This window comes from Varroa destructor, unplaced genomic scaffold, assembly GCF_002443255.2.
Source record: "Varroa destructor unplaced genomic scaffold, Vdes_3.0 BEIS01000002.1, whole genome shotgun sequence".
NCBI lineage: Eukaryota > Metazoa > Arthropoda > Arachnida > Mesostigmata > Varroidae > Varroa > Varroa destructor.
The window spans coordinates 49,849,039-49,876,249 of record NW_019211455.1 but is presented as its reverse complement, the minus strand read 5'-3'; the positions used below and the strand labels follow the sequence as shown (position 1 = coordinate 49,876,249).

Here is a 27,211-nt window from a genome sequence, read left to right as displayed (position 1 = left end):
ATATCATATATATATACATATATATATATATATTTATATAATTTCGTAGTATTTCGAATCTGTCTTGATTGGTGGTATGCGATCTTTTTATTCATCTGCATCTGCTCGAGTTGGTACTGCTACATCGTTCGCACAATCCTGTGAGCAAGCGGTTGTCAAAAAAGTTCATAGGCTCTTAAATTGATCTCCTTGGCTTAATTTTGCTCTATATAGTTCTTATATCGTCGATATTTAGAGATGCTTCGCAATCGAAATTAACTACCAGTTCTGGTGTCGTCATGGTACAGACAAAGAAAGCCGTTTTACACTCGAAAATCTAAGTTTCAAAACGCAAATCTTCCTACAACTTACTTCATGTTCTTTGTAAAGTCGGCAAGTGCGCACTCTGTCTCTGAATATTGTTGTTGTTGCTGCGGCTTCTCGTTTGCCCTGTATTTGCTCCTCCCCGTTAAGTGTTATTGCTGCTGTTGCAAGTATTATTTGGCGTATTGTTTGTCGTTTCTTGGGGCCCTTGTTGATTCTTTCTTCTGACTTCTATTTCTTGCGAAACTCCTTATGGACGATCGCATCATTTCGTACAATACGTTATTCTTACTCATTATTGTCTGATCTCATATTTTTCCTTCCACCCCACTTTCGATATGCTCACCCTCCCAAACAGCCAACGATGAATTGTTCGAATCTCTTTTTTCCCTTGTACAACTGCTAGCACCATCCTTCCGAATTTCAATTCAGTGCTGCCCACAGACTACCACCGTGTGAGGGGTCAGTGAGGAAGCAGTGATTTGTGATCCAGACTAGAGTGGTTCGAACACCACGTTGACCGCGTACTTGACCATTTCAGCACGAGCTTGCAGATCATCTACTCCTCTTCATTTGGATCTTGGTGGTGTGACTCCTCGTCTTTGACTTGAGACGCTCCTTCCAAGTCCGGCCGCGGTGCCGCCCCGGTTATCCAACAGCTGTTCTGCTTTCCTGTGTTCTGCTTTCCTGTGTCGCGTCAACTCCAGGTTACTCACTCACTCATCCGTCGGCGCAGGGTAGTGGTGGGGTCTTCTACGCCCAAGAAGTCAACTTCGTGCAGAACTTGTGACACAGGCCGATCATTCAACTTCTTCTGTTTTCAAGGCACTATAGAGCATCCGTCGATTTCGTTTAGCGTCTTAGCCGAAAATGTCGTCGCACCGGGATCGTTCACGTTCACCAATCCAAATCCGGGCGCCATGCGAGCGCCGCGTCTATGTAGCCAATATCCCGTTCGATATGAAATGGACTGAGTTGAAGGATCTATTCAAACGTGAGTGTGGTGAGAACTCGGTATCGTTCGTTCGCTACTTTGAGGACACGGATGGCAAATTCCGAGGTTGTGGTATCGTCGAATTTAAAGACTCCGAGGCGACAAAACGGGCTATTGAGAAGCTTCACCGATATGAGCTAAATGGACGATTCCTTGTAGTCAAGGAAGATTACGACGTTGAAAGGGATTCGACGGGACGGGTGGTAACACGAAGACAACGTGATCGAGACGGCGGACATCGAGATCGGAGTCCTCCTCGAAGAGAACGTTCTCCGCCGTCGAGAGACTATGGGGGGCATGGAGGACATGGTGGCCATGGGGGTTCGGGTGGCCCTGGTACTGGCGGGGTGTCCTTCAACACGTATGGTCTCTCGCCCAAGTTTCTCGATTCTCTTGGCATCGAGCTACCACTCAGCAACAAGCTCTTCATCGCTAATCTCGACTATAAGGTAACGAAAAGCGACTTGAAGCGCCTGTTTAAGCTGTGTGGCCGCGTACTTGAGGTGGAGCTATACGTTGACAAGGACGGGAACTCAAAAGGCAACGCCACCGTCGAACTCGACCATCCCATAGAGGCTGTGCAAGCCATCTCGATGCTCAACCGCCAAGTATATCATGGCCGTTCTCTAGCGATTCGGATGGACCGTAAAGAAAATGAGGAACCAAAACTGCCACCAGGCCTCGAAGGTGTCGGCAAAGGTCTTGGTCCAGGCGGAGTACCGCTTCGACTCCCACGGGACTTCCCACCAGTGGGTAGCGCTCCTGCTCCACCGCCGCAGCCATCAGTGCCCACGCCTGCCCCCGTTCCTCCAGTAACAGCTAACGCTAACCCTATGGCTGGACTAGCGGCTCTCGGAAATCCTTCAGGGGCTGCTTTAGCAGCTCTGTCCACGGTTCTCGGCTCACTCGCCGCAGGTCAGACTGGTGGCGGTTTATTCCCTGGGGCTAATTCAATGGGTGGAGGGCCAATGGGCGGGGGTGGACCCGGTGGAATGGGCACAGGTGCCGGTTCCATGGGCGGGGGCCAAATGGGCTCGATGAATCAGATGGGCAGTTCAATGGGATCGGGTAAATACGGGAACGATGGTCATGGCTTAGGAGGCGGGGGTCATGGAGGAATGGGCGGCGCTAACGGGGGTGGCAAATATGGGGCTGATGATGATACCAAATGGAGGTACTGAAAAGTTACTACACAGCGGTAGTACAGTGCAACTGCTACCAGAGTAGTACATTACGAAAAATAACAAAAATTACTGATCAAGATTTATGAGAGGTTATGGAAGAACTGTTCATGTTCAAACAAGGATTTCCTTAGTCGCGTTCGAATTTGGACATGTGTGTATTGTTTGGACTTTTATTTTCGGCATGTACAATGTGAGGATGATGATGATGATGACGATAATTACTATCAAGAGAGAGACGAAAGCGACTATGTTGATTGAAGACAGGTAGGTGTAGACAGAAAATTATGTGCAGTAAGTGGTCAACTTAACAAAGAGTTGTGAACTTACAAAGTGGTACGTTAATCGATTGAAGTGGTGGCGGCTATTGAAAACCTTGCGGACTGTTGCAGGGTTGTTGTACGAAGTCGGTCGCCCCTTGAATCGCTTGAGTGGGCAAAAACAAGTGGAAACATACTGAGGCAGTACAGTTGTAAAACGAAAGAAATGCCGAAGGCTCTGCGTGATTGAAAATCTTGAATCTAATTGTAAATGGATTGAGTTATCCTGAAAAGTCGAAATTCCAATGGCAGCGATCAATTGTGAGAAGGAACGTCGTTGATTCACAGGCAATGAATTTTTGTCAAAAAATGAACGACGGCAATTTGTCTAAATGGAGGTGATCTTGGTTCCTCTCCAGTGATATCCACTGGTCTAGTCTATTATCGAATCTTCTTCAATTCCTGTTGAATCCTTTTGAAAAATTGATTTCTAACTAAATTGTGGCATCGACCTGCGATAACAATGATTTATTAGCATATAATGTTTACAGGGTCGACAAAATTACGCCCTCGCTCCACTGAAATGTAGAACAGACAATGTCGCATTCACAAATATCGGTTAGTTAAAGATTTATCCTTATATAAATACATATATAATTCACACACATTTACACATGTATTATACCAGTATTGTCATAGGACACTTGAGGCAGGAAGTCCGCATGGTACATCAATAATGGGAACGCAACTGTAGTGCATCATTGAATCAACATTTATGGCGGTATACGATTATTACCATCGTGATGACGCAAAAGATAATTTACATGAACGACAGACCGTTCTTTATAACAAAATAGGAGAACGCGTAAGATGAAGCACATGCATCATTAATATTAATATTATTATATCCGAAAACTGTTAAGGCTGAATGAAAGCATGGTATGCATAAAAAAAATGTTCAAATAAAACCAGAAAGTATGATATGTTTACGAACTGTGTGTGCGTCTGTTATTTTTTGTAGGTCTTAGTCGCCGGTTATTTCATCCTAGCAATAAAGCACATGACTACTATGATTAAATGCAATATTTGTTTGTAGAAAATTTGAACCAATAAATTATTAAAAAAAGCAATTCGGTAGGATGCTTTAAACAAATCACACTTAAGAGGTTAAGTAAATAAAATTGCTAAACTGAATTGAACTTTTTGAAGAAAAAAAAATTAGTATTTGAATTGATAACATGATGAATTATGTTTAGAACATTTGTATTGGTTTATTGTTGTAGAAAGAATATTATTCCCCAGAATTTCCGGTCTAACATTTATGGTCTACTAGGAGCAACATTTTTAGTTCCAGAATCTTGGCAGAACTGCCGTAAAACATTCCCAAAATTATTACGATTCTGCTGACGTATAACGATGATTTTTACTCCAGGCTATGTCAGGTTTCCCAGTTTGGAGTTCGTGCCAGTATAAACGAGAAACCATTTCGAAAAACTTTTCATGACGATCATCTATATTTTCGGGAGTTTAATTTTGCCCTACTTTTACACGCACTTGGATATACTGCTCAAGCGCTGAGCTACAGTGCGAACAAAGAGAAGTATTGGCGCAAAGCAGTAGTGTCGTTGCAACAGTGATAAGTTCGTATTCAAAAATTCGAGTGGTGTCGAATAGAAGATGGCGTTATTGTTGTGATGGAAACTAATGGAAACCTAGTTTGGATTTGCCGACAATACTCATCAATGACAGTAAATAAAATAAGTGTAAATTTATTGTGCATGCCTTAATCATTAATCGTTACATAATTTCCTCAACAAAATGACAAATACTATTTATTAAATACATACTCCGGGTAAGCAATGGTTTCCGTGTTTTGAGGAACTCACTGTGTGAAAAGGTTGTTAAAACGATGCGAGGCAAGCTTTAATAGAACAGCATTAGATTAGCTTTCTGTCGAAGCTTACTAGGCTACCCATTGAGGTTAATTAGAACTAATTAAAAATAATTAATACAGCGTTAGTGTTTGCTACCGCACAATAAAGCATGTGGTTAACCTGTGTTGACTTCCACTTAATTTCGCATGCAATTCTTTCACGTATTTTGTAGATAGGTGAAATTTACAACATCCATTTTATTCAGTAAGATATAATAAATTACATATTAAAGGACAGAAATCAATAATATATTAAACATTTTTTTTGGAATTATCGTTAAACATGTTCGTCAGAAATAGTAGCCTCGAAAGAATATTTTCCTCATTTGATGGGGCCGATAATTTGATTCGCCAGTGCCATATTGCCACATGAAAAGGATGGGGTGTTTTATCATTCATAGATCGAGCAGACGACGCTGTTCAGTTGGTATTCCGGTGCACTGTGTTGATATTTACTGTTGTGATTTTTGTTGATGATTGGGTTTGTAGTCAGCTGTCGTTGGATGGTGCACCAGCCGAATCCTACCCAAAGCAAGTAAGTCTTTCGGGAAAAAGTTTAATGCATTTGATTGATATACTTCGAATTGGAGCGCGTACTGAAGTGCTCCGATACGACTTACAAAAACCGAGACAAAGAAATGAGGGCTTATTTTGAAAGTACAGCGTACTCAACCTCTCCTCATGCGAGGTAACGTTGAATTTAGCGTAGGGGTTTCTAAATTTCCTGTTGATTATGAGGGCATTTGTTAAGGAATCTTTAAATAGCCTTGCAGCAAAACATATTACCACTTGTTACCGGTAGCATCACATTGGCCCATTTTGTTTTAAATTAAGGATGCATTTTATTATTTTTCGAATTGAAATTACTTATCGCTTCCTAGGGTTACTTAGGTCGAGGAACCGAACCTGTATAGGATGCCCTTCAAGATTTTCGAAATGAGGTAACTTTCTATTAATTTTCTCAGCTTTTTTATTACATATCTCTACACTAGATAGGCATGCCGTCGTATGCAGTCAATTTAAGTACAAAGGCTATGAGTGGATCACCTACAAATATTTTTTACGGCGGAATTTAGATATTTACAGATTTTTTATTGCCATCAAAAGGAGTGGTGCAGCTAACTGGTCGCTTTGGTATGAGAAGTATCTAGCGCCCTGAGTCAGATCTTAACCTACGAATTTCTTACCCTAACGGAACAGCCGGGGGAAACCACTTCGTAAAAGAGTTTCCCACATCTACTCCATTATGGCGAACAGCTATTACGCTGACATCTGATTTGAAGCGCAAGATGCTGTTGACATTATAGCAAATAGCAGTCGGAATTGTTTATTAGCTGTTTCTCAGGCCTATCAAACATTCTTAAGCAGGCCGCACAACAGGTACATTGGTGCTTTCATTTGAGTTCATAAAAGGACTTTATGAAATTTTCTTAATTACAGCTTAGCTTACGCAAATTCAGCATCACCTGAACTGTACCACTACTAATCAGCAGCAGCCTGATCTGTAAGCAACTAAAGAGCTTATACGAAATGAAATATAGCGTATGTGCTTATAAAACGTGTCCATATTGACAACAAACCATGGCGTCTCCTTTCTCTCACCATATCCAGTCATGTATTTAACATAAGCGTGAATCTACAAGCACTCTTAATATTCGATGGTGTTTCTTTTACTGAGGGGAGATTTGTTTTCCGTGCTGCATTTCCTATTGCTTTTTCTAACCGGCTCAAAATCCACGTAAATATTTACTGGTATTTATATGACTCCGTGAAATAATCAGCCACTCGTATATTCGTACTGGTGCAATGCTATATTAGAGGCGTTGTTTGTATGGATGAAAATTCGGGCTTCTTCATCCGCCACTAGGATTACAAGATCAACTGTATTTTGTATCTATCTGCATCTTTGTGTTGCTTTCATGTTGTTTCAGATTTCTCTACAAGAACGCCTGTGCTGTCGTTTGACACCGTCACCCTTACGTTCTCTGTTTAACGAGTGTCTGCGACGCAGGATCAAAGCCTTTGACGAAGCTTTACCATCTGATCGGGTCCTTTACGACGTCGTTAAAAGTGCTAGAACATCAATAAGTTCCAGCTGGTTTGTACCTTAAAATGGCGCACAGAGATCGTTCACCAATTCAACTACGGGCTCCGTCCGATCGACGTGTTTATGTCGCTAATATACCGTTCGATATGAAGTGGACTGAGTTGAAAGATCTCTTCAAGCGCGAATGCGGTGATAACTCGGTTTCTTTTGTTCATTACTTTGACGATTCGGACGGCAAATTTCGCGGATGCGGCATCGTTGAGTTCAAGGATGCCGAATCGGCAAAACGAGCTATTGAAAAGCTGCACCGGCATGAGCTCAACGGGAGGTTTCTTGTGGTAAAGGAGGATTACGATGTGGAAAGGGATTCGACTGGGCGAGTTGTATCTAGAAGGGATAGGGAAAGAGATCGTGATCGGGGAGATAGTAGACACCGAAGCAGAAGTCCCATCACCCGAAGGGGGGACCTCTCTCCATCGCCAAGAGATTATGGCCGATCTCGTGTTCCGGAAGGCCCAGGTGGGCCCGGGCCAGGTGGGCCGACCTTTAACACATACGGTCTTTCGCCGAAATTTCTCGATTCCCTTGGAATTGATTTACCTTTAACAAACAAATTGTTCGTTAGCAACCTTGACTATAAGGTCACTAAGGCTGACTTGAAGCGCCTATTTAAGATATGTGGCCGTGTGCTTGAGGTGAATCTTTACATGGACAAGGATGGCAATTCAAAGGGTAATGCTACCGTCGAACTCGACCATCCCATAGAGGCCGTGCAGGCAATCTCTATGCTCAATCGTCAAGTTTACCAGGGCCGTTCTCTCGCAATTCGCATGGATCGCAAGGAGAACGAAGAGCTGAAGCTGCCAGCCGGTCTTGAAGGTCTCGGCAAGGGTCTAGGGCCTGGCGGAGTTGCCTTACGTCTACCGCGAGATTTCGCTCCTGTAGGCAGCGCTCCATTACCCCCGCCAACTCCAACACCTTCCCAGACGCCAGCGCCTCCGCCGGTGTTACCTGTTGCAGCTCTTGCTGCGCTTGGAGCTCTTGCATATCCGCAAGATCCGGTAACATTGGCGGCTTTGGCGAACGCGTTAGATCCACGGGCAGCATCACATCAGGCTGGAGGAGGTAATTTGTTTTCGAGTTCAAGTTCCATCGTTACTGGTGGAATAATTGGCGGCGGTGTCAGCGGCGGACTTAGTGCTGGTAGCGGTATGAACAGGAGTTCAGGATCGCTTCGAAACGGCTCTATAGGCGGCTCAAGTAGATATAACAATGATAGTGGGCTAGGGGGATCTCAGAAAGGCAAATACGCTGATAAGGATACTAAATGGGGATACTAAGTATAGAACGCCTATAGTTATCTATTATCATAATTATCATAGTACAGTGTACAGTATGGAGCTCGCCCATTTTTCGTGGGCATTATTGTTAGCCAATTAGTTTTTGAATAACCATTGATTGGTTTATTGTTAAATACGGAAAAGCGATGCGATAGAGGCAAGCAAGTAGCAAATCTTTACACCTCAAGGCAGAATTACTTGACAAACTAAAAGTTACGAAGCAGTAGCTACATGAACTTTGCGAGTTATTGCGATATGTTTACCTAGGGTGGACCAAAGGGCACAAAAATTCAAATTGTCTCTGAGCGTTCGGTTGTTTTTTATTGTGATTGACAGCAGGTTAATTATTACAATAGAGAGTTTAGTTGCGCTGGTATAAAAAAGGTTTTCCTATCTGTTACTCGAGATCGCTGCCGAACAGAGTGGCCGTTTTTCATTTTAGGCAGCGCCCACCATTGGCTCTACAGAAGCTTTCTGTTGGTGACGATGTACATGAAACAGTATCATCTTTGTTCATGCCACGTAGAAATAGAGTGAAACGTCGAGAAAATGGTTAAGGGAATGATATTTAAGTCTGTATTTTCCTGCTGATCAGCGGCATAAGAATGCTGAAAATATGTAATGTATATATTTTGCTCAGTTCCAGTGTACCGATAGACTTAGAAATTCGAGGATTGTTTGTGGATATACAACAACGCACAGAAGCCAGCACGGTCATATATGTGTAGTTATATAATTACCTAAATGAATTATATATGTGCAACTACTGTGCCCTAATGGGAAAGAATTAGACATTCGAATGTTTTGTTAAAAACGTTCATCGAAAAAAATTAGTTATTCAAAATAATTTGAAATTAAGTAAAAGCAAATAGTGAGCTTAAATTAGAGAACAAGTGTGATAATCATTCCAAATGTGAATGCACGAGCTCCGAGCGTTTCAGCTGCATCTTTACTGCGTGGAAATTAATTAGGAAGCTTATTTGAATATAAAATTATCTTGTGAAAAATCAATGGTAACTGTTAGTACTTGTGAAAAAATATATAATTATACATGTATAAGTTTACTAAATTATTTTCTCATTAAAATTCAGGTTCTGTGAGACTAACTAATGGTATGCCATGCGAGGAGTCGAACTTCACTAAATTTGACATAGACTGCTCTTAATAGTGCTTATTACGAGTAATGAAATTAGCCATACGATGTGGTCGATAAACGACAACGTAAATATAATCTAATTGCACACGTACCATTACTACCTTAGATTGCTCTGCTGAAGATAAAAATATGAATCTAGTTGCAGCTTGTCTCAGGAAGACTTACAAAAAAGTTGCACAAAAATAGCCAAGCAACACATTATTGATTCTTCGACTGATTAGTACCATATATTAAATATTAAATCCAGTATTCAAAAAAACACCCGGTAAGATGACCATCTCTATCAGATTGAAACTTAAGATTTTTCATTTTTGCAGTCAAGAGATATTCTAAGCATTTTAATAAAAATAGAACCTAAACGTTTGGCATAATGAAAGCTCTGCACCTGTTTTGAGTTTGCTCATCGCGCTAGGTTACCTACCCAATCTTTCAAAATCGACTCACTTTCTAGGTATTTCTGTGGATAAGTGTTCTGTAATATATCGATTAATACTTGAGCGTCAGATGTCTATGTTATCTATCTGTACGTATACATGTGGTAACGTAAACGGCACTATCCAGTGACACAACTGATTTTTGTACAAAATTTTATAATATTATGCTTTTGTCTACGCAAATTTAGTATGTAGAATGTACTTGTTAGCTATATATCTAAAGAGGTGTGCTTTCATACAGGTGTATACATTCAGCACTGTCTTGTGTGTACTTTAGTCAAACCGCGTATGTTTGATACTACGGAAAACGCACAACGCTTGTGGCGAGAAACACTGTTTGCTTATTGTTTTATTATGTCATGTTATTATAAAATGAATTGTCCACAATAATGACAATTTAATTATTTCTTGTTTAGTATTGTACTGTTCACGTAATTTGTTGTTACCTTATAGGGCCAACACAGAGAAAACAAGGTCATCTGTGTTATTTGCTCTTATTAAAGCCATTAGCATATCGCATCATGCTTCCGTTTGCTGTTACAAGCATATTTTGTGCTATTCTTTATATTACACAAAAACTGCCGAAAGATATAATGTTTCGATTGAATTCTATCTTGGGCCGGAACTCGACACTCAACCGGGATGAGGCTAGCTGTTAGGCTCATTATGAAGGTTATCAATTCCTCTTGCAGATTGTTAACGTTTCCGAGAATAGGTACCTGTCTGCAATAATTTCAAGATATCCCTCATGTACTGTTTCCACCTCGGTCAATGATCAACATTTAGTAATGAACCGACTGTTAGGTTCTATATCAGTACGCAGTTCCGATTCAGTAATAATTAGGTAGCTGACAACATTTTGGCCGTATCGGTTTGCAGTATATGTTATATATACATTCAGCACTCATTACCTGTCATCGCACGCTCTATTCCCGACATTGTTAGCACACATTCTGCTTTCAATTAATTTGCAGTTGCTCTTCATTTGATTAAAGAGACTTTTTTGTAACTGCGTAAAATTTATGTTTGGGTGTCTTTGATAACACTCAAAATATATGAACGAATTCATGTCAATGAAAGTGAATGACAGGAGGTTTTCACTCGCAGAAATGTTGAGAAAGTGACTGTGGAGCCACCGATTTTCCGTGCAAAAATTTTGTTTGTTGTTGGATGTTGGAGCAACGAATTGTCTGTCAGCTTCTTCATTAAAAATAAGGGTATACTATTATAGTTTATTAAATAAATCCCTTCTCTTGTTGGGATTGTTGTATATACTGCGCGAGACACACATCGCTTATATTCTATTTAATATTATCTTAAATCTGCGGTATTTACTTAGTGTAGCGACTATCATTGCTACGACTATTACTATTATGATCATTACTTATTACAGAAAGCAAAGGTCGTCATTTCACCAGCAAGAGACTAATGTTCGTTTAGATAAACACACGAGCACGCACTCCAGTCTACACACTTGTATCTATATGTAGAGGGCCTATAGGATATAGCACCAAAAATCGTCGCCGTCTAAATATCAAAAAACTATGTTGAAAGCATAATTCAGTTGATATAATGTTAGTGTAGTAATGAATTAGCGTAATGACTGAACATAATATGTCTGCATGATGAAGTATGGCTAACCTACTTTTTTGGTGTTTACCTAAATACAGTTTGGGATGCTTCGATATAGTGCGAATGACAGAAATAACAATGACAACGTAATGGTAAGTTAGGTTCAGTATTAGCATTGGCTTTTGCTTGACGTAACAGTGTGTATTCACGGCTGTGCACTTGATTTCCTCATGACCATACTTAACATTATTATTATTATATCATTAATAAATAGTATATCTATTTTTCCTTACGCCGGTTCGCGTTGAATGGAACGGTTTTCGCCATACCTGTATACACAGGTTATTGCTAAATTGCAATGGTAAAATTTGATGTACGCTCCGTTAGCTATGATGAACAAGCGAAAAATAATGAATGTGCCTTTTAGTTTCTAGTTTACAGGACGTCGACAGTGAATTTCACTTTTTTTTTCAAATAAATCGCTTAGTCTTCCCTTCTGATCATAAGATTTAACAGGCGATTGGATGTATCAAAAAAAAAAAAAAACAAGATTTAAACGGTTAACGGAGATGGTTGCCAAAGTAATCGTGCACAATATTCTGATGCCATCGCGTGTTGAATTAGGCCTTTACTAATATATGCAATCGATATGACAATGGAACGAGTTAAATTAGGCGCCTGAGGGAGTGGGAAGCTTGATCACAGTGGCGCCTTCTATTTGCTAATATTACCATTATTAGGGAACTAGTTAATTTTTTTTTTTTTTTTTGATTCAGTTTGTTCTCGTGTGGCGTCGTCGCCGCGCAACGTGAAGCGCCGGTAAAGTATGTGTATGAGTGGAGATAAGAAATATACGGGATTTTTTGGACTTCATTTAGAATCGTTTCTTTATGGTATAATCCAGAGGCTGTTTTCTTATCGCCTCTAGTATATTTTATAATTAGTATTTTCGTTGCCAACTTCCTTTGTCAACTTTCTCATCAGAGTCTGTTTCTCTACGCATTTGTTGAGGAATGCTGACGGGACATTGCAGTTGTCTTGCTCTGCCTCCGCACTAAGGTCAGACTCTTGAACATTTACAGCAGTTAATGCAATAGTACTTTAGTCTTTCTACGCATATGCATTTATACAAATAATAGTAGTAGTAATGGTTTATACGAGTCGAAATTTTAGAAATGTCAACGAGTAATCACATTTAGTATACATGACGCTCACCTGTGGTGTGGTGTGGTACTTGAAACTATGTTGACAAATATAATAATACCCACTGTTTATTTGTTTCAGCTGCGCAGGTAGCTTCGTGTTAACGTTATGGGGTCACTGTTTTTACGTTTGTTGAGCAGTAAAGCATCTTTCACATCTACATATGCGTATGTCTTTTTGTTTGTCAGACGCAAATGGTTTCCTGCAAATTTTATACTCATCAGCGCCAGGCAACTAAGACAACTGGTTATTCATCGGCACGCATGGTCTGGCACTGACAGAAACAACGCGTTGGCATATACGCGTATCAACTTCTTTCCTATTTACAAAAAATATGTCGAACGGTGCAAATAAAAAAAAAAGATTGGTTTAGTTACAAAAAAAAAGTACTACACACTCAGCTTATTGTATAAGGACAATGCGACTAATACCAATGGCAAAACAGTTCGTCTCCTTTATCTCTGCGTTTTGGTGTTTACTTTCGTCGATATAAACACTAAATAACGTTTTTCTTGCCTTTTCGGATTAATTTATCTTGATGTAACGCCATTAGCATGCCCTGTGTACTTGGTTAGGTCAAAGAGGACATGTGCTGTTGTCATATGTCAAAGGAACGTAGGATTTTGATAACAGCAGTCTCATTTGCAAATGACAATAGGTAATGATTTTTCAATTTAGCTAATATTTTACATCTTTTGTCCAGTACGCTATCATTCAGCGTCTTCGTTTTGCTTTACTTCGCTTTCAGTCACCAATCCACTAGACATTAAATTAAGCAGGTGAAGATTAGGTAGAATACTCACATGTCCGCTGCCGCAATCTTTAACAGCCTGTAGATGCGCCTTACTCTTGTGGCATCAATGTGTATTATACTTATTGCATGTTTACATTGTTTACATTTGCTTTAAGCCATACGTTTTGCCATTCACGTCGGCAATAATTTAATAACAAATAATCATCGCTGAGTAGTTGACTTAGCGAATAGCCTCTTTATTTGGCGTCCTTTTGCCCCTATTATCTGCTGTCCTGCCTTTGAAGGGTTGGCAGCTGTGCTGATCCATGTAAGGGTATTCGTAGTGGCTTCCTTAAGGATCCACGGCCCAATCCTGCAGCACCGCTTCCAGCTCCGATTGTTCCGGTGGAGCCATTGCGAGCAGCCTCGATCCTTTTGTGGAGGGCCTATTCAAATTCCAAGAATAAAAACGTAACCCTTAATGAGGCCTAACGCCTTTGTGTTAGCGGTGGATATCGATTGCTATTGAAATTTGTTTCGCGTTCCAAACACATTGCTAGTCTGAGGCCCTAAAAAAAAACGCAACATCAGTGCACTCTATCATTCAACCTAAGATATGTGATAAGAACTGAAACCCTGTTCGTACAAGATTTTGAGCATGAATAAATTTCTGCTGTCGCTTGCGGTTGACCGTTGATGGCGCCACATGTTGCGCCCGTGCAAGGGCACCAGTTCCAGCAGAGACCAGCTCCGCCACTCGCGATTGCTGTGCAATGATTCGTTTGAGCAGCTGCTCGTTTTCGGCCTCAAGACGTCGCTCTTGTTCTCGTTGTCGTCGAGATCTATGAAAGAAAGATAATGCACGACATGAAATAACATGTGGAAAACTAATTATGAGGCTCTAAACAAATTTACAAACACTAGTTAACGGCATTTTGTATATATATATATATATATATATATATATATATATATATATACATATATATATACACATTAAGCAACGCATTTTTGGCCGCTCGTGCTTTTATCATTAGTCGAACAACTGATAAACAACTAAGTTACGATTGTTAAGGCGGCGTCCAAAACCGGTTGGTTTGTTGGTTGAAAAATTGGTCGTAAGATACAATTAAAATAACAAATAATTGCATGGGCGCACCTCAACCGATTCGCTATGATGCTATCAAATTAATCTTTTTACTTATAGTCAAGCAGGCTTTGTCGACATTGAAGGCTGGTATCGTGCAAGAGTTATTTTATGAAATCGTACTACTGGAAAAGGTGGTGTAAGTGCATGGTATACGAACCACCGTAGTGTCACATACGAAGTCCTGTCAAGGCCGTAAAATCGGATTGCGAGTGCGATGTTCGATGCAACGGATTCATTTTCTGAGGTATATCTGTGTGCTCTATCCCTTTATATAGAGTTATTACCAATTAGCTTTATAAACAGATCTTCAAAGAATTTTTCATTTGTAGCGTATGTACGTATATCTCTATACGAACCTGAGAGCAGTAGTAGTGCTATTATTGTTGATCGTAGTACCTCGAAGGCCAAGTTTTTGCATAGCATCTGTCAGATGGCTAACCTCCGCTGCTCTTCCGGGGGCTTTAATCTGTAGGGGTTCTACGGAGGCAGTTCCATTCTGTTGGTGGCAACTGGCCCTATTTGGTGCCCTCTTAACAGTGGCTCTTCTCATTGCCACTCTGCTTGAGCCTATAGAACTGCTTCGCGATTCACCCGAAGTGCGGCCGCTGCTCCTGCGATCGGCGTGGCCTACTCCCGGCTTGTCTTCCTCAGAAGACGACGATGATGCTGAAGAATTTTCCTCGGCGTTATCTTCGTTTATGTGTCCGACTGATTCACGAAGCTTTGAAGCGACCGTGCCAATCGGCTGTAGTAACACCGTTTCATAAGAAAAGTAATATATATATATGTATATTGAGTCTCAATGTGGGTTCACTATGAGCTTTCAATATAATCTATATCCAGCCGATACGTTAGGATAGACTATTGGGATGAGTTCGACACCCAGAAAAAGTGGAGTTCCCTCCCATAGTGAAGACTCCTCAGTGGACATTCAGGAAGCTTAGACGGGTTTACGGGACTATAGGTATTATAAGCCCGCAGCGACTGAACGCGTCTGAAATTAATGAACAGTGCCGCTACCGCCTTTCCGTCGACCCTTTGGTGATTTTTACCTTTTCACCTGTTCCATTTCTCAGTTTTTGACGCAGTTACGCACATATTCGGTGTGCTAGGTCGCTACCTTCGCCCAGTGTCGCCCCGTCAGCGAGCACACCGGTTCCGTCCCTTACTTTTTTGCCAGGCATCAATTACCGTCCGGGATCATAATCCGGGGTTGTAACCTGAGCCGGCCGTTGGACCGACCCAATTTTGTAGAGCGGTCCACCCTAAATTGGGTCAGCGATATAGAGCCCTGTGCGCTTTACAGACAGATCTAGAAGGAAAACCTTCTGTTCTCTGTGGTTAGCTAACAACGTAAATTTTCTTCGTCGACGCAGAGAATTTCAAAATTAAGTTCACAATTGGTAACTTTTTGCTTGTTATTATGCGGGGTTCTTTAAAAAAGCTAAATTTTAACGAGGTCCTTAGATTTGCTTCTAGTTCTCGCCGTATGAAAAATAATTCGTTCAACTTATCTAAAAAGTAAATGATGCAGAGAAGTGTCAACACTGCGCAAAAATGTAATACGCCGAAGCGTATATAAGTATTAAAGTGCGACGTTTTGACAGCAATAAATCAAAATAAAATAACAGACGGCTAATATTCTACTAAATTGTTGATGATGGTCTGGTAGCGTTCGGGGGGCGATACAGGTAAGAGGGATTTGTCATGCATCGATAGTAATGTATGCTTGTTGTTACCCGTACCGAACTATAATTGTTAAAAGAATCCTAAATCAACCCTTTCCGACTAGTCTAAGCATATTTTTTTTGTCAAACGAGACAACTTTGCCACAAAATATTATCAAGAGCGTCATCCGTTTCAATTAACGTTTGCCTCTATATATAAAAAATATTATATTAATAACCTAAGATTCAGTAAGTATTGCGGCTCTATCATGAACAAATACTAAGCCTCTGAATTCGATGGCTCTAGCATAAAAATGCAATTAATGTATACTGAAATCGTAGGCTCGACGACCATTTTCTCAGAACCATAATGAGGAAACGTTCTGAGATACTTAAATACAAACACATTTGAATAATTTCATTTCTATTTACATATTTGTATACTTGATTATGGTTATTTATCAGTAAAAATGCAGCGTCAGCCTTCAAAAACGTAGTGTAATATTTGTTTTAATAGGAAACACATTATCAAATGTTAGAGTAAAGCAAACCGAAACTTGAAGTCATTTAGATAAGCAATGAGGTTCGTCTAAGGCTATAATGAAACCCCAGCAACTAAATACCATGGAATTATCTATCCAATAGGGGCTTTCTAATTTCGTACCGCCACTTGCTATGCCTGATGCTTCATAACTGGTATGACGTTTTAAGAAACGATGAACAATTTGGCTTTCAGGTAAATTGAAAAAAGTTAAACATCTGGCCGACAAAAATAAATTTGCGCTGAACTAGGCTCGTTTAAGATTCTTTGTGTAGCAGCAACTCACAGTCCTATTCAGAAGCAGTCTAAAAGACTGCCGAGAAGTTTCAAGTTCTGGAAGCGACGACTTTCTCAGCCACTAATTGAACGCTTTAACCCGCTCTGTAGGAAAACCTGTTTATATCAGTCAATACTTTGCTTTATCCTACGTCGAATGCATCCCGGTTCGGTCCTGTAAATGTAGTGACCACTCTCGGTTCGCTCTCAGTAATAGAATGGCTTATTACAGATGGGCCTTGAAATTCATTTGAAGGCAATGTCTAATATTACCAGCACGAATTAGGATATTTTTCTCTCATATAAAACAAGCCGAATTGCGCTCTTGAATCCAAATTTCAGTATAGCCTCCAAGTAGTCGTGCAATGTTGGGGGTTTCATATGGATTCCTGGCAAATTTAGGAATAAGAACGTGTCAAACAGTATTTCTATGCGTCGGCCGAATTTCGGATCTTGTAAACGGAATCTCAGCATTCTCCTAACTTTAAAACTTACCGTACGCCAATATCTTCAACTACATTAATTGGCAATAGCGAATGGCACTTCAATAGCCGTCATAGGCGATATGGAATAGAGGTCGAGTAAAGATCGATATTGTAAATAATATGGATGAGGTCTCAGCGGTGACGATCGGCGGTTGCACGAGTAGGTGCAGTCACTCAGGAAAAACAAAAGAAGGAAGCTTTGAAGAAACAGTGTTTTGCTAACTAACATCCAGGAGCCTATCTGTTTACAGCAGCCATATGCTGACCCACGGAACGGATTACTAGTGACATAAGGACGTATTTCAGGACGACAGTAGTCTGACAAAGCCCGAGTAGAGACGGTCTTACTAATCCGAATATCTTGGTTTTTAATGCTATGATAAATAACGGCAAAGCAGCCTAGAAAAAGTAACAATGGGAATATCGGCTTCTAGAGCCACTTATAGCTAGATGGTAGATCCCTATCGTTCAACCGGTTCAGACTTATTCGTTACATCCGTTTGGGCGCACGTGCAGGCTCAAAAACGTCTCGTACGACTCTGGATAAGGAGGAGAAGGTGGCAACGGTATTGATAGTGATGATACGCGGATAACAGCCACGAAACTAAAACAGCTTATCGAAACGTCGAGTCGAAGAGTCTAGTTCATAATCTGTTTCGTATCCCCATTGTGTTTGACTTTTATTATAAACGCTAACCCGAATGAGGGAGCAATTTCCAAAAAAAAATTGTACGTTGCTACTCAACTTATGGTAAATCTTACGGATATTGTTCTAGGACTGACGAATAAATAGTGAATATTTACCGATATTTTTTTAGGAACTGTGTCAAAAGGGTTTGACAAGACCCCTACGCCTATACCTATAATTCGTAAGCTGCGTTCCCCACATTTAGGAGAGCTTCTAAGTTCGTAAGTAACAGCGCCAAATCACTGAAAAAATTGACATCAGGTATTTGAAGCGGTCTTAGGTAGTTTTCTATCCTTTCACTGCCGACCTATACACAAACAAATTCAATTGGCAAAATACTTGCTCTCATTTGGCTTCTGCTGTACGTACCTGACTTGGCAGGGGCGAATTGGAGATGGAATGTAGCGGAGTGACATCGGTGAACGACTCCGATTCGAGGTCAGATTCGAATAAGTCTTCCGAAGATAGCGACGATGAATCGTCGTTGTCGTCTTCATCGTTATCTTCATTGACATCACCATCGCCATCGTCATCATCATCACCGCCATCGTCGTCCACTTCACTAGTTTGCTGATGTCCGTGTTCTGTGTCGTCGGCACCTAGTGGATCTGTCGAGGAATCGCCACTCATCGCTTCGTCGGTGGACGCCATCTGCGTCCGATGGTCTCCTTCGAACGGACGGCGCTAAACAACAATGAATAGATGAATACCAAATGTTTGACATTGTTAAAATGAAAGCAACAGAAACCGAACAAGACAAATATATACCTGAATGCGATCGACAGAGTAACAATGCATATTGGTGCTTATTGTATAATATTGGAAAGACAACTTACACCCACACACACACAATCGCTGTCGAGTGGTGCCACCTGCGTCGCCAAAAATCGATAGCTATGAATCATAGTATTACCCCAAGATTTACGGAAAACAGAAGAAAAATAACATAAACACTATAGTAAAATTGTAAGTGACGATATACTTTTTGCAGATCTGTGAGTTGGTTTTGCAGTCGATCTTTTGCCGAGTCTGTCGATTTTCACAAACAGAAGAAAAAGATCCTTTATTCTTTCTTTTGTTTCTAAGAGCTGTCCTATTTATCTTTCGATTATTTGGCGCACGCATTCATTTCGTGCTAATTATCTGAAATGCTTTGCTAATAGTAATGCTTTGTCATTGTTAAGAATGTGCTCAGGTTAAAACTACGAAATGTGCGAACAATTCAGGTTCGCTAAAGGACAACGCCAGGTTTAAATGGGTAAGTTTATTTAAAGACATGCATTAAAGTAGGCACTGCCGCTTTCTTTGTACAAAGTTTTCTCTGATCTTCAAGCTGTTATACGAACGGGATTTCGGGGAGAAAGAGTTCGAAAACTTTTAAAGATAACCGTAGTCTGGGCCGCAATTGTTGACAGGTGGGAGTTTGGATTATTATTATTATGACTATAATATGGGTCTAATTAGAATTCTACTATCTGTACCATTAGTTATAGTGCAAGTAATAGCAAACGCAAGCTTCGATTGTGTTTTAGGAAGATGACGTCAATGGGGTGGCGTCTCAGCATCGGGGGCGTAGATGCGGAGGCAGTGGCGACGCTGAGAATCTAGGTTTGGACAACACCCTAGTTAACGAGGTTGCGGCGCTGCCTGTTGAAACGATGGGCTGAACTGCGCTCGTTGTATGCGTGCGCGTGTATACTAAATTAAGCACTACGGATAGCTTATAGAGTGTATAGCACTTGACGCAAAGGTAAGTACGAAAGTTCAGGATGAAAAGATCTCTGGAGATGAGAATCGACCAAAGTAAGCGGTATCTTAAGTAGAGTAGACTGCTGCTACTTCAATTACCGTTATTGCACAGACTTTGTCGGTAAAATGAGGCTACAGAAGAACTTACAGAAGCGCTTTTATTTGATGGGCTATTAATGTTATACAACATTTTTCCTGAAAGAAGACAACAGACGACCGTACGCTGTTTTCTTTTTTCTTGACACATAGCATAATAATAGTAATGCCAGTAGCTGTTAGTATAAATATCTGTTATTATTACATCTTTCATATGTACGCGGACTCTTGGCTCTACAAACTATCTGACTTGTTAGTTCTGGGTGAATGGTTGAACTTGCGGGCCATTCTGGTGCTCACTGAAGCAACGCGGCCCCTTATCCACGGTGGATATGGTGCTGCGTTGTCTGCTTCTCGCTCACCGGGTTTGACGGATTCTTCTCGTAGGACTGACAATGATGTACTAACAGTACACGACCCACAAGCAGCTTGCGTCGTTCGTGGCGGAAATTCCTGTCCACGTTAACCCAGATCGGTTCAGGCCCATTCTAGGTGAAGGCAGTGTGTCTGTGGCTGTGTTAGCTAAAGCACAACGGAAACCGACTGTCGCTGTCTGTCGTCTGGATGAATCTGCGTACAATTCTATACACTATTATAGGCTAAACATTGGTGGGTGTTATCGCTGCACAGTACGCTCACTGGTTGCGCTGGCCTGGATTGGATGGAAATTCACGTTGGGCGCCTCTGCTACACACACACACGCACACATAGTTCGCCGTGTTCATATAGTTCACATACAGCAGATTCGGTCGCTGTATGAGGTGGCTACGGTTAGCGTGCCTTTTCGATTGGCTTTCTTCTAAACTACGGCGAAATGGTTGATGATGTTGGCAGCGCGTTGGCTGAGGACAATGACGAGGAGTCTGTGCCGGTTTTTGTTCACAGACAGTAGCTTGGCCGCGTAAGTCACCCGGTCCGCTAAGCAACCATGGCGAGCACTCTGCTCGGCGACGACTGGGCTCCGACTGCTTAGCAGCAGCTCCGCCGCCGCCCCCGTTAAGAGCGCCGTCGTAGCGGAGACTGTCGCAAAGCGCTTTTACACTCCCCCTAGCCTTCCCCTCTTCACCTTCCTCTCTCAACTAGCAATGGTAGTGCTGCTGGAACTGGTTGCTACCGCTACCTCTGATAAAAGAATGAACCAAACTCCGTAGCGCATTCGGCAGTTAGTCCCTAGAAGAGGGAAAGGGTAACAGGGATCTAAGCCTATTGAACTTGAAAAGATACAGGCACACTTCCTAGCCAGGCATCACATCAGCGAAGATTGGCTCTTCACTACGACTATTCTATTACCACGACTGCTACCACTAGGACTATAGTATTTATTTGACCAGGACCAAAACAAAGTAACCCCGCCATCTTGTTAGGGCCGCGAGGGAGGCTGAACGGTGAGCTTGCTAAAGGCAGCGAAGCGAGGAAGGACGTTTGGAAAAAAGTCTCGGTTCGTACGCGCATATGCTTTTGAGTCCTTCGTCAGCCAGCCCTTCGTCTAGAGGATGCTGCGGCACGCCCGGAAATTTCAGTTCGCGAGTAAGAAGCGACATCCCGTAAAAGAAGAAGGGTACCGTTCAGTAACGAGTTCTAGTTACGCTATAATGACATCAACGTGGTGTCAAGAAAATCCCCTTTAAACCCGCAACTGGTCCTCTTTATGCGCTCCATGCTACGAGGTACTCTGAATTATTTTCTTCGATGAAAACCTCGTTGCAAGGATAAAGGTGGTCTTGTGCAACAAGTCCATTCATATCTTTTTGTATAAGCACGGCAAAATTTCGTTCGATAAGTACTTTAATAAGCTGTTGCGAATAAGTATATAAGTATAGATCTGTTTTTGCTTAGGTTGCTGCTACATAAGATTGCTAATAGTACACGACGCCGCCTAGTTTTCGTTTTCGTTTCGGCCATTCCCGTTCCCTTGCAATTACGTTTTGTTCTTATAGATAGCAGGTCTGATAGTATACCTTTAACCTTTTTGCTGTCTACCTATCCACTCGTCGGTTTTTTTTCCTCTGCAAGCTTCCGTGAAGGTGTCGAGTCACACTGGCCCGCGTGGCGGCTAGGCATGACAACACAAAATTTCCGCCAAAGTCACCCTTGACATTTCAAGCAGCAGCAGCAGCAGACTCTCCCCTTTTTCCCGGGCGGTTCACCCGAGGGAAGCTGGCCCATGCGCATCACATAGACGACCGCACGCTAGAATATTCCGTTCGCTACTTTTGTGTCCCTTCGCAACACTGCATATACTAGGTGCCGCATGCCACGTCACGTGTACAGCTTACACTCAGTACGGCAGCCTATGGGCGCCCACAACACAGTCACATATGTAGACCATAGACTGTTCTCTCGCTTCGCTGAATGCACTGTCATGGACGGAGCGAGTAGGCCAGTCCACCATTCTATTCGATGTGAGTCTTCCACTTTTCCATACTGAACGTCAGGTACTCTTTGTCGTCAGATACCGTTCCTTGGAGTCGGAACAACACTTACGATTCGTCGCTAATGTTTGTAGCCTTGTTGTCGGCTAATCTTTTTTGCAGCTCAGCTGGCCATTTATGACGTAATATTAACGCAGTGTGACACGTACTCCGTCGTCAGAGGTGCGTTGTCTTTGAAGGGACGGCACTTTTAGTAATACCGTCGACACAAGACAGGTGGAGGCAAATGTAAGTGCTCGATATAGCAGCAAAGAGAGCGAGCGCATGTTTACCTCGTTTCAGATCATTCTGAAATTGTCCGGAAGCCGGAGAACTGTGTTGACCGGGGCAAACTACTGTGGGATAGCAAGAGAGTCTTGGTAACTTGTATGATAGTTACGGTTTTATAACAGTTTTTTCAAACCGTTCAAACAAGTTTCCGTTCAGTAAACCTTTGTACGTTACTTGGTAATGAGGAAGAAGGCAAACGACATACTCAACAAAAAAAAATAACAGCCGCATAGTAGCTCAATCGCGAACAATATCTTAAGTGAAACCTCGCGATAAAAATATTGCTATACGTTTCAGTTAATTCGCATTACGTATTTTTTTTTCTCCTATAGAACGTCAATGTTGCACTTGCGCGTGCGGTTGTTTTAGAGATATATATATATATTATATATATATATATATATATATAGTAAATGTGCATTCAACAGGTGTTGAGCCGAAAGGATTAGCTTAGCAAGCTCGGAAGTCTAAAATACGATATTTTAGACGTTTTCTAGCTTTTTAAGCTTGAGCTTTCAGATTCAATATTATAACATATCTACGAAAAAATTACTCTGTAAGCTCTGTGAGCGTATTCGTTTGCCAAGCAACCTCATACTTGTTACTAAAAGGCCAAAAGCTAGCAAAATATTTGCTTCCTGCAAAGCTAAAAGACGTCATAATCAGGCAGGATGGCGCATGATTCGACTCTATTGGCGTTGCCGGCGCATGACATAAAATGCATAATTGCGTACTTGTGCTATATATAGCAATTATGAAGTGAGGCGAGCTGATTCGGTCTTCGTCCGTCCGCATAAAAGTCTCATTTATGCAATGGCTGCATGATACGAAAATGTAGGTCGTCCTGGAAGGTCGCTTGATCTTTGTACGTGTCTTGTTCCGGACAACTCATCCGCTGTTCATGGCCATTAAAGAAATAAGTAGAAGCTCAATTTATGATCGCAACGGCCATATATTAACTCGACTATAGATTTGTTAGGGCCAGCCGTCAGTTACCGCATAAAGGTTTATTGCTATAATATACGTACAATAATACGGCACCGGTTTTCGCTCGGTGCCGAACCGACGATTAGATCAGGACAAGGCATGAGATTTGCAAAATTTGGCAGTTCCAGACCGTATCTATAATAGAAAATATATAGAAAAAGGAGTAGTGATTTACTTTAGGTGGACCTAAAATTAAAATCTTTAATCGCTTCAACTTTTTGCCTCAGAATCGCATAAATAATAGATAAAAGACATAGAACGATTGGTAGGAACGCAAATAATACACTACATAAAAACCCGCTGTGGATAAAAACGAACTCAATCATAACGTGCTATAAGCGCAAAACGTTACCGGTTATAAAGGTGTAAAAAGTTGGATGAACGTCATAATGGCATATAATATATGTTTTTTTTTTGCATTAAGCATATATATTTTATGTGGTGTGTGTTTAAACAAGTGTCTCTTTTACGCCCGATAAGGCTAGTGCATCTAAGGCACTCTGTTCCTGCTACCGAGGCGGAAGTTTGGGCATACGATAACCACGGCTCTCGACTTGTTCTTGCCGAAAACGTAATGTTAGAATTTTTGTCATTCCTCAATGTATTATATATATGTATATACGCCAAATGTGCATAGACAAATTGCGTCATTTAACGTACGTACCGTGTCGATCGTACGTATGTTCGGAGCTACTGGAAATACCGTAACTATTTCCTTATAAAGATATTACTAAAGAGAATAGGTAATTATCAACAAATAGTTAAAGTGTTTTAGTGTGAAAATTTTTTCTCACAACAGATATCAGTGAATTCAGAATGTGGGCATTGGTATAGCGGACACTTTTGCCACTACAAAATCGGTAACTCGTAGTTTGGATTGAAAAGTAACTTTATTTGAATAGACTCGAATCTTCTATCAGAATAAAAAGCGGCTTTCATTATTATTTTAGCATTTTCAATCAGTCGTATGCGGAAGGATTCTGCCGTGCAATATTTCATAATTCAACGAGAATCATTTTCTATCGAAGTTAGAGAAACATGTAAGTATATAGACAAGTTCTAAGTGCGAGTATACGAATGAATTGAAATTAGAATTTCATAAAAGCGTCCTGCGCGAAATCTCTTGGCGCATTTTGCGCTGGTGCCGTAACTGTGATAACTTAATCAGTTAAGTAAGCGATGCCCACAAGCCAAATCGCTACCTTAAAACGGACCACCAAAGCTATCTCTGCCACTTCGATGATGGCTTAGTACTCGTAAATTTATTTGATGCCTAAGAATAGGGAGGGGATGATTTCGTTTTGTTATTAGCAGATAAGCTACATATTGTGCTATATAAAATCTATAGCTTTAAATAAATTAGACAATCACTTATCAGCTTTTAATGATGGTAGATTTTTGTTAGCGTGAGGTGGTTATGAACTAGGAGCTATGTTGTTAAATGGGTTCGTAAATCTTTCAACTCACTAAGAACGGCCCATTTATGACTCAAAATATGAGTAGTGCCATGAAAACTTCTTATAGCTATGGGCCTTTTAGGCAGAAATGCGCGATCGAGGTAACCTACTCTAATTAACTGATCTCGGTTAGAATAAACTGCTATTAAGGGACCTACGTTTAGGGACCATAAGGCAGCACCTTAAAGATTCCATAACGGGCAAGCTAGCGGAAGCTTCGCTTAAGCCAAACGTACGCACATTTGAAGGTCTCAGTATATATTCTCCAATAATACAGAATGACCCCTCGGCGGCAGAGTGTCATAGGTTGCCATTGGCTTTAACAGAACGACCTACACTATTTCGAGACCTACCTAAAATATTTGCTCACTGCACAAGATCAGACGACGTGAGGGGTGGTTAGGCGTTGACCAGATCGGGCTGTGGCAAGGGCACTGCTGATGATTATTATCGACAAAAATCACGCGGGCGGAAAAATTGGCCAGAAACACCCTGGCGAAGGAGATTATACTGCGGGAAAGGGGTGGCAGTAACGTATTCCAGCGATAGAGCGATGGACAAGCCGAGAATTTTACCCTAAGCAAATATTTTTATTATTGCGTTTTACTACTACAACCAAAAAAGCTTGACTACGCACACGACGCGACACAAAGTCGCGACTGTATATTTAATGTGCAAACAAGTGAACATATACAATTTTTAGCCCGAAAATATGGGAACCTAAAGCGTTCTCTAAATCACCACCTCATAAAAGCACATTACGCTTTCGAGTTTATTAGTAATTTAGTAGTTTATTAGCAGTATTCAAGAATATCTTTTTCTTACGTTAAGGGAAGAAAAATAGGGGGCAAATTATGTCGAATCTCGGCTCCGAGTAATTTAATGACGCTGTTTATCGAACATTTTTATGTGTGTAAGGAAGTTTTATTGTTTCTGAACTCGGTAAGTAGAGATGGCCCCAGTAAATGCTAGTCAATAGTTATCTAAAAAAATGGAAAAGGCCAAAATTGCCTATACAAGTTTCCTTTATTTATCTACTACATTCCGTCATGACAGTTTTATGCATCGGTATTGCGTGCGTCGCTCAACATGTCTCTATACGATATTTATAGGTTATACGGTTTTATTATTAATTGCTTTGTATATATATATATATATATATATATATATATATATATATGATGTTCCTTATATTTTATTTAAAATTATGTTAGATCCGATATAGTTGATGTTCGTTAATGTCAAAACAGCCGAAGAAGTAAACCAAGCTGGAGGTGGCGGCAGCAGTCTAAGGAGTACAGGAGTTGCTGTTATACAAATGATCGAACAATCGATATGTTTCATTTTCTTTGAGGCAAATGAGGTTTCCCTTTAGAGAGCTTTACGTATTGTTATGCATTCGTTGACAAACAACCAGTCCGTCCTTGTCTGAACTTCACTGTATAGGCGCATGGTAAAGAGGGTCAAATGTTCAGAGGTTCAGGGTCATCTGAACAGAATCGTATCATGGACTATCTAATCGTCCTTTTGATTTTCCCAAATATCTTCTTTGACCACGTCGTCTTTGATATTCACGTTTTACATTAAAGTAAAATATATACTACTACAAGCATATACTACGAAAAATGCTCGTTGGGCCTGGAGGATTAATTAATTAATTAATTCATTTCTACATATACTAAAAGGCTATCCCGATATGTAATAATCCCATTTCATGATTTATTATAATTTAAGTATTCTATATAGATTATAAATTACTAATCTCCTGAAGTTCTGCACATTTCATAGAGGGAGCAAACAATAGTCGCGTAGCAACTATTTGCGTTGATGTGTGTGGAGATATGAGTCAATCTTTTTAAACACTCAGCCCTAAAAATAAAGGCTGTATTCGTAGTGGTGGCGGCGGCGGCGGCGGCGGCGGCGGCCAATCCAATGAATCTAGAGAAAAAAATTCAATTGTTGACGAGTAGGTCAAAAAGGGGGCAGCCATGGTACTGGCAGAGGGGTTATTAACTGTCTGAAGCGCAAATTGGCCAGATCAGACGACTGACTGTTAATGAGTTCGAGTAACTCTCTTACGCTGATATAGTAGACGTTGAACCTGGCGTCAATATATGAAACATTTTATAGGTATTTTTCTATTACAAAAAGCTCAGATGGTAGTATTTGTTGTCCGGGCATTGAGCTTATGTTTTTCTACGACGTTATTAAACCATTGATGCGAGGCCTCCTTCAACTCCGGCACGGAAACCTTTGT

At 41.0% G+C, this 27,211-nt stretch overlaps 3 protein-coding genes across 8 annotated transcripts in view; 2 read left to right on the top strand and 1 right to left on the bottom strand.

Moving 5' to 3' along the window:
• LOC111243797 (myelin expression factor 2-like) overlaps positions 1–3,736 on the top strand; it is a 6,003-nt gene extending 2,267 nt beyond the window's left edge. For all 3 annotated transcript variants that reach the window (XM_022789903.2, XM_022789902.2, XM_022789901.2), the window contains one exon: positions 845–3,736. In XM_022789903.2, coding sequence (XP_022645638.1) covers positions 1,174–2,478 — 1,305 coding nt within the window. In that variant the 5' untranslated portion in view covers positions 845–1,173 and the 3' untranslated portion in view covers positions 2,479–3,736. The remainder of the gene's footprint in view (positions 1–844) is intronic.
• Positions 1–9,590, top strand: part of LOC147757945 (myelin expression factor 2-like) — an 11,839-nt gene extending 2,249 nt beyond the window's left edge. The window contains exons 1-4 of one of the 4 annotated variants that reach the window (XM_086980554.1): positions 4,171–4,486; positions 5,161–5,206; positions 5,553–5,612; positions 6,603–9,590. In XM_086980554.1, the coding sequence (XP_086836680.1) occupies positions 6,784–8,058 (1,275 nt within the window). In that variant the 5' untranslated portion in view covers positions 4,171–4,486; positions 5,161–5,206; positions 5,553–5,612; positions 6,603–6,783 and the 3' untranslated portion in view covers positions 8,059–9,590. The other 3 variants (XM_086980553.1, XM_022789904.2, XM_086980555.1) reach the window with 3 other exon arrangements.
• Positions 9,591–9,966: 376 nt separating this feature from the next.
• On the bottom strand, positions 9,967–21,910 carry LOC111243798 (uncharacterized). Its single transcript, XM_022789911.2, has 5 exons — positions 21,767–21,910; positions 18,333–18,647; positions 14,663–15,051; positions 13,803–13,998; positions 9,967–13,602 (listed from the first exon to the last, which is right to left on the bottom strand). The coding sequence occupies exons 2-5, from the start codon at positions 18,612–18,614 to the stop codon at positions 13,438–13,440; spliced, it is 1,032 nt and encodes a 343-aa protein (XP_022645646.1). The 5' UTR covers positions 18,615–18,647; positions 21,767–21,910; the 3' UTR covers positions 9,967–13,437.
• Between the last annotated feature and the right edge of the window lie 5,301 nt (positions 21,911–27,211).